Source organism: Xyrauchen texanus, chromosome 23, assembly GCF_025860055.1.
Source record: "Xyrauchen texanus isolate HMW12.3.18 chromosome 23, RBS_HiC_50CHRs, whole genome shotgun sequence".
Classification (NCBI taxonomy): Eukaryota; Metazoa; Chordata; class Actinopteri; order Cypriniformes; family Catostomidae; genus Xyrauchen; species Xyrauchen texanus.
The window spans coordinates 19,304,803-19,318,667 of NC_068298.1; the positions used below are offsets into that span (position 1 = coordinate 19,304,803).

At 36.8% G+C, this 13,865-nt stretch overlaps 1 protein-coding gene across 1 annotated transcript; it reads left to right on the forward strand.

Annotated features, from left to right (window-relative positions):
- The first annotated feature begins 7,792 nt into the window (after positions 1-7,792).
- Positions 7,793-9,610, forward strand: LOC127617161 (thymosin beta-like). Its single transcript, XM_052089075.1, has 3 exons — positions 7,793-7,902; positions 8,674-8,778; positions 9,294-9,610. Exons 2-3 carry the CDS (start codon positions 8,679-8,681, stop codon positions 9,329-9,331), a joined length of 138 nt encoding a protein of 45 aa, XP_051945035.1. The 5' UTR covers positions 7,793-7,902; positions 8,674-8,678; the 3' UTR covers positions 9,332-9,610.
- The last annotated feature ends 4,255 nt before the right edge of the window (positions 9,611-13,865 follow it).

The following is a 13,865-nucleotide window of genomic DNA, read 5'->3' on the forward strand; positions in this document are numbered from 1 at the left end:
GTCGCGACCCAAAAAAGGGACGAGTGCAGGTCAACCAGGCTTCCCTTGATATCAACTGATGCAACCCATTTGAATTCTAGTGAGAATGTTCTATTTTGAAGTGCTATGGAGGAATTCAAACCTATCAAACAGCTAGACAGCACTGACATGCTAAACAGCACCGATGAGCAAAAAAGACACTGTGCCATGTGCAAAATTGTAGTAATAATAACCAGTAATTACTGTATTTGGAAAAAAATGGTAAATAATCGATTAGATAGAATCTATTAGACAATATTTACAACTGTGGCAGGTGTAGTTAAAATTTCTAAATGTGTTTAGGCTAAAATTGTATTTATTTAACTATTTTTTTTTAATTACCTAAATTGGCCTAACCACAGTAATGTTGAGCCATGCATTGTCTTGCCTCTAATTATATTGCAATGAATTGTAAATATAAGAGCAAGTACATAAAGGCCATTGACCTCCGGGACATATGGAAAATTACGGACAAAGTTTTCCTCCTGTGTAATATATGTTCTGTTTAAATGCTGATTGATATTTAGGAAACAAACTGGATAATAAATATAATAGGCTCATACAAATAAATAGGATCATCAACTTAGGATCATGAAAGGGGGGAAAGAAAACTTCCTGTATCTTTTGTTGTTAACATCAGCAACAAAAATAATGTCACTTGATACATGCCCTTATGCTTGATAAGTTTTGGCATGAACAAAACTATGCAAGATAAAAAATAAAAAAAAAAATGTGACCCAGTTTACATTAAATATTGGCTACGTTTTTTTTTTACTGTGTTGGGTTGCCACTTAATGTACAATGTAGAATCTAGGCTCGAAGCAAAACCAGTTAAGTACAACAGCGCTATACGCTAGACTACAGCTCCAACAAAGCACTTAATTTATACTGAGACAACCAGACAGGTTAACATTATCAAACTATAATCAATTTCACAATTTCAGCTCGTACCCACAAATGTTAAGAATTCCTATAACACAGAAAGTCATAGACGAAAATAAAAACAAACACGCAACCTAAACAGCTAAGCGTATTATTACAGCTACTGGCAAAGAACCTTTGAGGGTGTTATGATGAGTAATGCTAGATTCCAGGTACTGCTGCCATTGGTGTGTGTGTGTGTGTGTGTGTGTGTGTGTGTGTGTGTGTGTGTGTGTGTGTGTGTGTGTGTAAAAGGTGCTATATAAGTGCAGATCATTTACATTTAGTGTGTGTGTGAATGGGTGAATGGGACACAGTATAAAGCGCTTTGGTAACTGCTAAGGTTAAAAAAGACGCTATATAAGTGTAGACCATTTACCATTTATTGGACCTTTTCAGTTCTGCCTCCTTTTGAATGAGCTCATCGTAGAGAGCCGCCCACTACTCATGAAAATTGATGACATCATTTGGGGACTCCATAGGCACTGTTACTACAGTAATTAAATGTGATTTGTTACATATTTGAATTAAAATTTGTCAATCCTCTCCGTCCCAGGTGTCATTGTATTCACCACCCCCCCCCCGACAATATAAAAATGCTACCCGAACATTTCTGTGCCACCACAACATTAAAACATAGGAAATGTCTTAAGAACATCACACTTATGACAATGAAAAATGTACTTACTACTGTTTGGGTTTGAGATTTTCCACTCCTGGCCAGATAGCGCTCAAAATAGCAACAGCATACTTATACTGCCACCATGGGGTCATTTACTATACATACACTGCTATACATTACATAACTCCCTGAACTTCAACTTGCACTTTCCAATTGTGAGAGGGTGATCTGAGTACACACAACACAGAGTGGGTTGGGATCACAGTTGAAAAGACCCTGGACAGATATAAAGTCCATTGGCTAGCTTCTGGCCTTTTCGTGGGGTAAATTGAATGTCGACTGACCTTATCATTGGACTCTGGCCCCAAATCCTAACTGCTAGCATTTCCAACACAAAGGTTAATGGTGGGAGTCTGGAGTCAGCCTGAAGGTTATGGATGAAACTCTCAGCTTCCTGCCAGCTCAGAGGAGGTTAGGCCATCTTTCGAGGCTTCAACAACAAGCAGAAACTGGCACATCATCAAGTCTTCAGATCACAGGGACTGCAAACTCACTCTTACAATGAGATTGAGTAAGACTTGTGAGAGAATCTTTCACTCAAAATATGCATCAATATTGTGATTACACTGATGAGCTATTTTACATAAATGTTATTTAAGCTTGATAAGTAGTTTTGGAGAAGACAGTGACCTTCCAAAAAACAGTGTCTGAATTGCAGGTCATTAAATCAGTTCATATATCCTCTCTTTTGCTGCCCCTCCTTTAAATAAAAATAACAAAAGAGGATTTGTTGATATTTACAAACAGCCTAATGTTTTACTATTCTTTAATTATGTAGTTTGCCCTTAGTACGGGAAAGCACTTTATGAAAAGGGATGAACTGAGTGAAATAACTGAAAATGTTCTGTTTAGGAGTTGAATGCTGGATAGATATGCACTGACCTTAGTGATCCTATTAGAGAATTCGGACTCACGTATAGATTATATGTTGCTTTAATGATTGCTCTGATGTTGACATATGGAAGATGGACATATGGAAGGTTTCTAAAACAATAAAGAATAAAACAAATCGTAAATGAATTACTGACGTGTCAACTCGTTTTACATAATAAATGCAAATAACAACTATTCTAGAGCATCATCTTCTCTATACAATCTACAATGATTGTTATCTTACGTTTATAACTCCTCAGAGAATCAGCATTGTATATTACAGCACGTAACTCAAGCGCGGTAAACAGATCGCGCTAATATTAATGAATTTAACTTACAAACAGCATCTTTAACGAATACTTATACAATATATCTAACATAAGGAAAATAACAGTGAACCCAATTAGTCCGTCACACATACAATGTCCCTAAAACACGAGCAATCCAGCGAACTTTCCAGTCAGAACTGCTGATGCAACACTACGGCACTGTGCTCATTTACAGTCTACTCAGTTTCCGTGTCAACGCAAATAGCGTAAATTGGTTCTGCGCGTATTCTGTGCGTCTCTCCGTTATGGGGGCAAACATGGAGAATTCTGAACAGAAAAGGTTATGAAATCCCTCAAATTGCTAAATAAAAAGATGCTGATGCAGCTGCTCCAATTTATAAAAGGGCACCAGGTTTTATCCTATAACATGTGAGTACTTTATCACTAGGGTGACCATATTCTGGTTTTCCAAATAGAGAGGGGGTTAAAGGGTTCAAAACAGTGTTACAATGAATGCAAACTTTAATACAGTGAAAAACACACTCTGTTAGCATAACATAACATGTAACATGTATATAAATAAACAATTTCCAACATTCTTTAGAATGTCCATGTAGCCTACTAAAATAACAGTGTACCTTCATTTATTATTTCTACAGGTGAAACTCGAAAAATTAGAATATCGTGCAAAAGTTCATTAATTTCAGTAATTCAACTTAAAAGGTGAAACTAATATATTATATAGACTCATTACAAGCAAAGTAAGATATTTCAAGCCTTTATTTGATATAATTTTTATGATTATGGCTTACAGCTTATGAAAACCCCAAATTCAGAATCTCAGAAAATTAGAATATTTCATGAAATCAATAAAAAAAAGGATTTTAAATACAGAAACGTCGGCCCTCTGAAAAGTATAATCATGCATATGTACTCAGTACTTGGTTTGGGCCCCTTTTGCATTAATTACTGCCTCAATGCGGCGTGGCATGGATGCTATCAGCCTGTGGCACTGCTGAGGTGTTATGGAAGACCAAGATGCTTCAATAGCGGCCTTCAGCTCTTCTGCATTGTTTGGTCTCATGTCTCTCATCTTTCTCTTGGCAATGCCCCATAGATTCTCTGTGGGGTTCAGGTCAGGCGAGTTTGCTGGCCAATCAAGCACAGTAATACCATGGTCATTGAACCAGGTTTTGGTACTTTTGGCAGTGTTGGCAGGTGCCAAGTCCTGCTGGAAAATGAAGTCAGCATCTCCATAAAGCTTGTCTGCTGAAGGAAGCATGAAGTGCTCTAAAATGTCCCGGTAGACGGCTGCGTTAACTCTGGACTTAATAAAGCACAGTGGACCAACACCAGCCGATGACATGGCTCCCCAAACCAACACAGACTGTGGAAACTTCACACTGGACTTCAAGCATCTTGGATTATGTGCCTCTCCATTCTTCCTCCAGACTCTGGGACCTTGGTTTCCAAATAAGATGCAAAATCTGCTCTCATCAGAAAAGAGGACTTTGGACCACTGAGCAACAGACCAGTTCTTTTTTTCTTTAGCCCAGGTAAGACGTTTGACATTTGAAGCCCATGTCCAGGACCCGTCAGAGTGTGGTGGCTCTTGATGCAGTAACTCCAGCCTCAGTCCACTCCTTGTGAAGCTCCCCACACATTTGAATGGCCTTTTCCTGACAATCCTCTCCAGGCTACGGTCATCCCTGCTGCTTGTGCACCTTTTTCTTCCACACTTTTCCCTTCCACTTAACTTTCTATTAATGTGCTTTGATACAGCACTTTGAGAACATCCAACTTCTTTTGCAATTACCTTTTGAGGCTTTCCCTCCTTGTGGAGGGTGTCAATGATGGTTTTCTGCACAACTGTCAGGTCAGCAGTCTTCCCCATGATTGTGAATTCAACTGAACCAGACTGAGAGACCATTTAAAGGCTCAGGAACCCTTTGCAGGTGTTTAGCTGATTAGAGTGTGACACTTTGAGCCTACAATACTGAACCTTTTCACAATATTCTAATTTTCTGAGATTCTGAATTTGGGGTTTTCATAAGCTGTAAGCCATAATCATCAAAATTATATCAAATAAAGGCTTGAAATATCTTACTTTGCTTGTAATGAGTCTATATAATATATTAGTTTCACCTTTTAAGTTGAATTACTGAAATTAATGAACTTTTGCACAATATTCTAATTTTTCGAGTTTCACCTGTATTAATTTGAATGGCCATGGAAAATGAAGCAATGTGATAACAATTTTACCTGGTCAGAAAAAGTAGTTCACCTTTTGCTGACCCTTTATGCTTCGCAGAGCTAATATGTGCTTCTAAATCACTTGCACCTTTATTAGCAACTGACACATAAGTGCCAGCTTTACATGTCATACATTTAGCTTCCCCCGGATCTCGAAATGGACGAAAGCATGGGAATTTTTGGTGCAAATCTTCTGTAAATGTGCACTGTTTCCACTCTGCTGTCATTTGTTGATACTGTCAAGCAACTGTTTAATGCCGAACACAACAGCGCGCTTCGTGCGTTCGCGGAGAGATTGACAGGCAGGAATTTGGCCAATAGTTGCTGCAAGCCTCTTATAGTGCGCGAGAAGGCGGGACTTACAAAGAGGGGTTAAAGCAATGCAAACATGCGCACACTCACAATAAAGTCATTTTCGCAAATTTAGAAATCCCGGCCGGACGCATTTTTAAGGTCCGAAAAAGAGGACATGTCCGGGAAAAAGAGGACGTACGGTCACTCCATTTATCACTCATTCTGGTTTTGGTGATATAGACTACGAAATGAAAAGAAATGAAATGAAAGATCGCCATCTGCTGGTGTGCTGTCATACTCCGTGGTTGATTGCTCAATTCTCAATTTCTTTCAAACCTAGCAACCTTGAACATAATAGAGAACTCATCTACAGAGTGGTGTACATGTATTTCTTTTCCACCTTTATTTCTAATTAAAAATTTATGTACACATTTATATATAACATTTTCTGAACAAGTTTACATATACAGATTCATAGCTCAACTGAAGACCATGACACTAGCAGCCGTGTTCAGTGGTTTAATTCCCAGCAACACGCATACTGATAAAAACTTATTTTGAATGCACTGTAATCACTTTGGAGAAGAAAAAATAAATAAATATGTAATTAATTAACCATATAACCATTAATTTGGCCAGCTGTTACACTCAAAAGAAGAATTTTAAGATTAGCGCATAAATTGAGTCATATTTAACTAACTAAAATTATATTATTATTATTTATTTATTTTTATTTCATTTTCCTAATTTGAGTAAATTTCACTGGTAAAAAAATATGTAAATTTGACCTAAACTTTCGAAGCTGATGTTCCCAGCATGCACTGGGGTTAAATAATTGATGATCTTGCTTGGTTTCACACTTTGCAAGTTTATTTACAACATGTTTAATGTTATTAAATAGGAACTTCTTGTTTTGTTATGTCCAAATTCATTTTCTACTCAAAATTAACTGCTCAGTATTAAAAAAGAAATAAAAAAAAAAGACAATTTGAGATAATTCATTCAATCAACTAAGTAAAATGTACTCACTCACTTTAATAAATATTATTCAGTGAGCATCCAAACATTCTCTTTGATGAACAGAATTCTAGCTTATATCCATGTGACAAATGTGAAAGATTTGTGTAAGGATGACAGGTAAATTAAATAACAAATGGGGAAAGGAAAAGAACTTGGCCTAATTTCTAATTAAGCAAATTATCTGGCAAATGGGGACAGACAGGGGAAAAGAACTGGTCGTAAAGAAAATAAATGAGAAAATATGTTGAATGTGTGTGACAAAAAAAAAAAAAAAAAACTATTTAATCAATTACAAAGTAAAAAATATTTTATTTCTCAAATAGAATTAAAAATGGGTTATTAATATATTATTGCTAAAATAAATTTTCAATCAATCATTTTAAATGCCTACATATTTCATAAAGTGATTTGTTTACATATTTATTTTCACATGAAAATAATTCATAATTGACTCCTTGCTATTGACTGATTTTAGCAGAGATCTGAATGATGCCCTGAGTTGTGTCCCACAGGCTACTCAGCCTTACATGCTCTATATGGTTAAAATTAGGTTTGAGGCTGGGTTAGACCCTCATCAGCCTCCCAGGGAAAATTCGCAGCACGTTCACGCAATGTCTAATTTTAGTTCCCCAAAAGATGCATGTAGGCATCTCAGAGCATGCTGGCATTGTAAGAGTGACTAATCTGACTAAAATGCCTGATGATATCACAAGTGATGTGAGAGCTTGTGGGAAGTAACCATGACTAGCTAAATAGTGGTTTTGAGAAATTATGTCAAAGCACCAGGCAGTTTAGCATTTAAGATATCATATTTTGCACTGCATAGACCAAAGCCTATAAACTTCATTACCATTGTCAGGATTTATTTAGCCTACATCATTAATAATTTATTTTAAATTGTCGACATGTCATTAGAACTGTTCTGTGGTATATTCCCGTGGCTAAATGAGTGCACATGTTAAAATGAGAGATGACTCAGGGTCTCGGGTTCTCAGAAAACAGCATCAGCAGTTCAACATCCCAGCCCCCAACCAGACAGCTGCAACACACACACACACACACACACACACACACACACACACACACACACACAGACACACACATACACACACACACTCACACACAATACTGCACTGGTGTTACACAGCCCTGCTTGTAGCTAATCCTGTTATCCAAAAAAAAAAAATCACTTGCCCTTGTGTCCACTGTATTTGAAATATTTTATTTGTTATTAATTCATCTTTCAATAAAGGCATTCATCATCTGTCTCTATGGAACACAAATATTAATTAGATAGGCTGCTCAGACTAAACCTCTCTAGCATCATCATCTTGCATTCTCTCTCTCTCTCTCTCTCTCTCTCTCTCTCTCTCTCTCTCTCTCTCTCTCTCTCTCTCTCTCTCTCTCTCTCTCTCTCTCTCTCTCTCTCTCTCTCTCTCTCTCTCTCTTTGTCTCTCATAATTCCACGCCCTAGAGGAGACACACCGACAGACGCAGCCTGGGCAATATTAACAGACACACTGTTCTCCTCTCTTATACCAGCCAGTGGATACAGGCACTTTGTTCACAACGGTAAGTCTATTATAACAATATCCATCCTCTTCTCTGCATGTGTGTGTGGATCAAAGCAATTGTATGATTTATATGACTGCAGGAGATTGCAAATACTCATTGGATAGATGGGTGCAGCATTCAAAGAATGAAGATAGATAGAGGGATCTAGAAAAATGCATGGATATGGTACGGAGATCTTTTTCTTCTGTGAAGTACACTGCAGTCCAGCATGTGCAAAAAGCAAAAAGGCTGTCTGAATGTCAAAATGGGGGAGCCATCCATGATATAAATGAAGCAATGTGGAGAGAACATAGACTGAGACCTAATAAAGGAAGAAAGGACATTCAGAAAAAAAGGAGAGTGAATGAATGAGAAGTGTGTTGGTATATACATGTTAAGATACTTGGAGAGTAGGTGGGCAGTTAACATCGGAACATGATACACACATAGCAAATGGCTGAGCTGCAACACACGTGTGCTACATGTGATCATCACACACATGTACAGGGAGAATGTGAACATTCCTTCCCCTGGCATTCAGCTGAATTTCATTGAAAACGGTACCTCAGAAGTTGAGCATGCTTGAGGATTTACATGAGATTTACAAAAAAAATCTTGTTTTTGATATAACAAACGTTTTACTCAAATACTGTTTAAGACCAACATACCCTACAGTGAAGTAACAAAAATAATGTGTAAAAAAACCAGCCTTGCTAGTTTATTTTTTGTGCAACACATAATTGGGACAAAGCAAGGTCAGTAAGCCATATCTGTAATTTCTGTTGACAGCAAGCATGTCCGACAAGCCAGACCTCACAGAGATTGCCAGGTTTGACAAAACCAAGCTGAAGAAGACAGAAACAAAAGAGAAGAACCCTCTACCCACCAAAGAGAGTGAGTATCCCTCACATTCAATCAGTCTGGGTGTGGTAGGTCTTTTTCCCCTTCTGTCTCTCTCTGCTCTGCAGCATTTTGACCATCATCCCATTAGATTCAGTCTCTTCTTTTTTTAAACACACTTTCAGTCCCTATTTCCTCTGTTCTTTAAGAGAACAGTAGCACATGTATTTCTATTTTCCTTTTTTTCCACTCTCACTCTCTTCAACACTGCTCAGTAAGCAGCCTCTCTCTTTTTTCTATCAGTCTTGTATGTCACCAGATGGGTGTCATCTCTATTGCTGTCAAATTCCTCCATCAGCATGCAGTGTAGACCTAAGCCTGTCTGCAGAATGAGATCTCCCATGTGAATAAGCATCATATGTAATAATGCCATGTTCCCTGGCAGGAGGGAGAGACGGTCACCTTTCAAACACATCTCTATCTCTCAAGATTCAAGAAGCTTGACTTGGCATAATAAAGGCACTTGCACTACCATTATTTATATTTAATCTCTCTATTTCTGTTTTCAGCTATAGAGCAGGAAAGGAAAGGAGATGCCACCCCATGATCAGACAGGGATGGAGAGGACAAGCACACAAGATATTCTTCGGAAATGACGATATTACAATTCCTTTTTCTGTTTTAAGGGTTCTATTGCCCCATGTGATGCATGGTTACTATGGTGATTGGAGTCACTGGGGCCTATGATTGGGAGAGTGATGATGGGGGTGACATGAGACAGGGTTTAACAAAAAGATATTTTATAAAATTATTATTATTATTTTATGTGTTTCTTTTTGGAAATAAAGACAAATGATATTCAAAACAAATAAAATGCCAAAAATGACTCCTGATCTCAAAATGACTTCATTAAGTACATGATTTATTAAAATGGAGTGCATTTGGCTCTTTGGCTTAAGACTCAAGAATAAACTGATTTGACAGGCATGCTGCATATTTACATTTTAGAATGTTTTCAATTGTGTGGATTTATGTAGACTCTAATTTTGAAGAAATACAAATTCAAAACATGGTTGATAGATAAATTGAACCTAAATGTCAAGCTTGAGGCATTTTAGCTGACAAAAAATCTGAGAATAAACAACCAAATTGATCCGTGTCTAAAATTCATGACTACACTGCTTGATTCCCTCACTCACTATTCTCTCCATTTTAAAATCGGACTATTTAAATATCCTCAATTTTACCCAAAGACTATTGTAAAATTAAATGAAATGAAAAATATTTTACCTCAAATATTATCAGCTTTGTGTGGGAAAACAATGGCTTTCTGCATATATACCTCTGTCTCTCCTCTTGACCAGCCAATTAAGTATGTGCATTGAGATTTTAGTATTTGAGACAGCCAAGATTAATTAAGCCCTCAACCTGGCTAAAAACTCACAAATATAAAGGGATGCTAATAAGAGGACAAGTCCATGCCAGACTTATGTATTGGGAAGACCAGAACAAGTTGTCACACTTTTTAATACTGAAATATTTTTCAGGGTAGATTTCATTTTAAAAAATCAATTTCATTATAGGCACATATCTATACCCAAGCCATTGTGCATGTCAACCATTATATACCAAAGACACAGTTCACTGAACAGACATTGACATTTTGTGACAACATGCTCCAATTGCGGGCATGTTGGCACAAAAGTCATTTGTCACAATAAAACCTGCATTCAAATAGCCTATTATGCACTTTCAGAAAACATAAAAATAATCATGAAGCACAAAACGATAAATAAAACAGCAAACATGTAAAAGAAAGTGAATAAAAATCCCAAATCATTTTAAAATGTATAACCTTAAAAGCACAAGTGACAACTTGCCCTGACCTGGTAATTATGACAAAAACCCTTCTCCAGAGAACGAATAGTTCAACCTATCAGTTAAAGTCTGCCTTTATTGCAAGAGTGAACCTTAATGCATGTCAGCATGGTTATATTGTGTTTACTTGTTTATCCAACAGCAATAGCATGAAATATGATATTTAAATTTTAGTGTGAATTCACAAATTTTCCTAATATAAGTTTTCTTTTTGAAACCACCACACAAAACCACTGCTTTTGACTAAAACCTAATAGTAATTTCACATTTGATAACTAGCCCCAGTCTCCCCCATACAGCATTAAAATGGCATATGACTGTCCTAAGAATGATAGTGTTTTATTGCCAGCAGGGGAGCCACAATTTATACTCTGATTATGGCCAGTCACAACTGAAGGCCGAAGTATTTATCTGACCTAAATGACCTCAAATTAATTTTGATCATCCTTAAAAACGAGTTTTCAATCTCAACCACAGAATCACAAGAATGAATTGAAAATTATATGTTATCATGAGATTCCTACTCCCAATGAAAACTGCAATCCAGGCATCTTGTTAATAAAAATGTTTGCATCCCCGTCAGGTCATGTAACTACAGCCCTGCTCGAATGTCCTACAGTAGTGACCAAAAATATTGGCAAATATGAGCATAGAAGGCTGTGAAAAGAAAATCTGCATTGCTTATCCTTTTGATCTTTCATTCCAAAAATTCACAAAAAAATCTAACATTTAATTGAAGTAAAACAATCGAAAGAGGTGAATTATCTCATTGTTAAATAAATATTTTTCTCCAAAATACGTTGGCCACAATTATTGGCACCCCTAGAAATTCTTAAGAGTAAAATATATCTGAAGTATATTCCCATTCATCTTTTACATTTTTTAGAGCACCTGGGTGACTAGGAACATGAAATTGATCAGCCTTGACTTTCTGTTTCACAGGGGTAGCACACAGTCCAAATTCACTTAATCCTCAATCACAGAGGGTTAAACTAAAGAATATAGTTCTGATGTGCTGAAAAGGGTTGTTCAGCATCACAAAATGGGAAGTGGCTATAAGAAAATAGCAAAAGCATTGAAAATACTCTTTCCACCATCAGGGCAATAATTAAGAAGTTCCAATCAACTGACGATGTTAAGAATTGGCCTGGAAAAGGACGTGTCTATATTGTCTCCACGCACAGTGAGGAGGATGTTAAAGTGGCCAAAGAAGCTCAAAGGATCACAGCTGGAGACTTACAGAAATTAGTTGGGTCTTGGGGTCAGAAAATAAATAAATAAATAAATAAATACAAATATCAGACATCACATATATAACCACAAGTTTTTGTGGGAGCGTTTCAAGAAAATAAGCCTCTGCTCTCATCCAACAACAAACTCAAGCATCTTCAGCTTGCCAAACAAGTACACAATGGTTAAATGTGGTGCTGCATCTTGAGTGTTTTGGGGCTGATTTTTCTGCCAGTGGTCCTGACATCTTGTTCGGATACATGGCATCATGGACTCTACCAAATACCAACAGATACAAAATCCAAACCTGGCTGCCTCTGCCAGAAAGCTTACAATGGGCCCTTGTTGGATTTTCCAGTAGGACAATTATCCAAAACATACATTAAAAACAATCTACACAAAAATGGTTCACTGACCTCAAAATCAAGGTTCTGCCATGACCGTCCCAGTCCCTTGACCTGAACCACATAGAAAATGTGTGGGGTGAACTGAAGAGGAGAGTCCACCAACATAGTCCTCTGAATTTGAAGGATCTGTAGAGATTCTGTATGGACGAATGGTCTCAGATCCCTCACCAGGTGTTCTCCAACCTCATTAGGCATTATAAGTAAAGACGCAGAGACATTATCTTGGCAAAGGGAGGTTGCAAAAAGTATTGAATATAAGGGTGCCAATAACTATGGCCAATGCATTTTGTAGAAAAATATTTATTTAATAATGAGATATTTCCCGTTTCAATTGTTTTACTTTAATTAAATGTTCGATTTTTGTAATTTTTTTAATGAAAGATTAAAAGGCTAAACAATGCCGATTTTTTTTCACAGCCTTCTTTGCACGTTTACATGTATTTTAGAGGGCTATTCTTGTTTTTACAATTAATACCTGCTGAACTCACCTATGGCTGATATGTTATTGCCGAGCGCAGTTCACAATACCACACAACCTCTCTAAGATTAATCATCATTTATTACCAATTTATCTCATACAGAACTGGCATAAATAAACCCCATAAAGCAAAACAATAAAGTCTTGAAAAAAAACAATAAAAGGCAAAACATCTTAAATTTATTTAGATAACACATGGTAACACCCAATAAAAAGACCCATCCCATAGATTTTTACTCGATATAGGAAAGTTCTATGTAATGTTTTATTTATTTATTTATTTTCCAGAATATACGTTGATCAAAAAACAAGGCGAAAAGTCTTAAAATCATAGACTAATGAGCTGCACCTGAGCCTCTTTGAATGAGCGAGTTGTCAAAATGGATCATCTGTGCAGCAAGGAGAGCCGTGCTCCCTGATAGTACAAAAATTGTGTGATACGCTTCTAGACACTGTTTTAATGCCTGTTTGTCCCTCCATAACCATATTTTGGGTTATTACTTATCTTGTATGTTACAAGTATTGACCAATTAAACTGTAATATCGTCAACAGCGTTTGCCATGGTTAGATTAGGTCTGTGCGCATGCAAGATCCCTGCTTAATATTGATTGTTTTGTGACAAGTAGGTGGGGTAGTTTAGGTTTCAGTCAGCTTGTAGACTTGACGAGATCCAATTAGTAGGGATTATCCTCACTTGAGCGTCCCTCCATTGTCTTCTAGCGAGCAACACTGGTTAAACCATTATCAGACAATAAAATATATGTTTATTTAAAAGGGGATTTTGAGTGGCTAACGATTTGATTCGAAGATGTCAATACGTGGTTTCAACAATTAATCTATCCACGGGTAGCAGTAGGCCTATACAAATCACATCTCCATAGAGTTTGAATTAATCGCAGAAGTCATCGAAAGTAAATTGATTAAATATACTCGGTCTGATGATTATTATCCTTTGTATCAGTATGATTGTATGACTTTTGGTAAACAACAGCCATGCCATTTATGTTTCGAATTTGTTTGAAATGACAAAAAAACTCATCAGTAAACTCGTGCTTTCAAAAGAAGTTAATTGCCATATGATTATTAAATGTATATAATTAGTGAATTTTGTGCGAAATCCATACTTTTTGGAAAGCAAAATTAGACA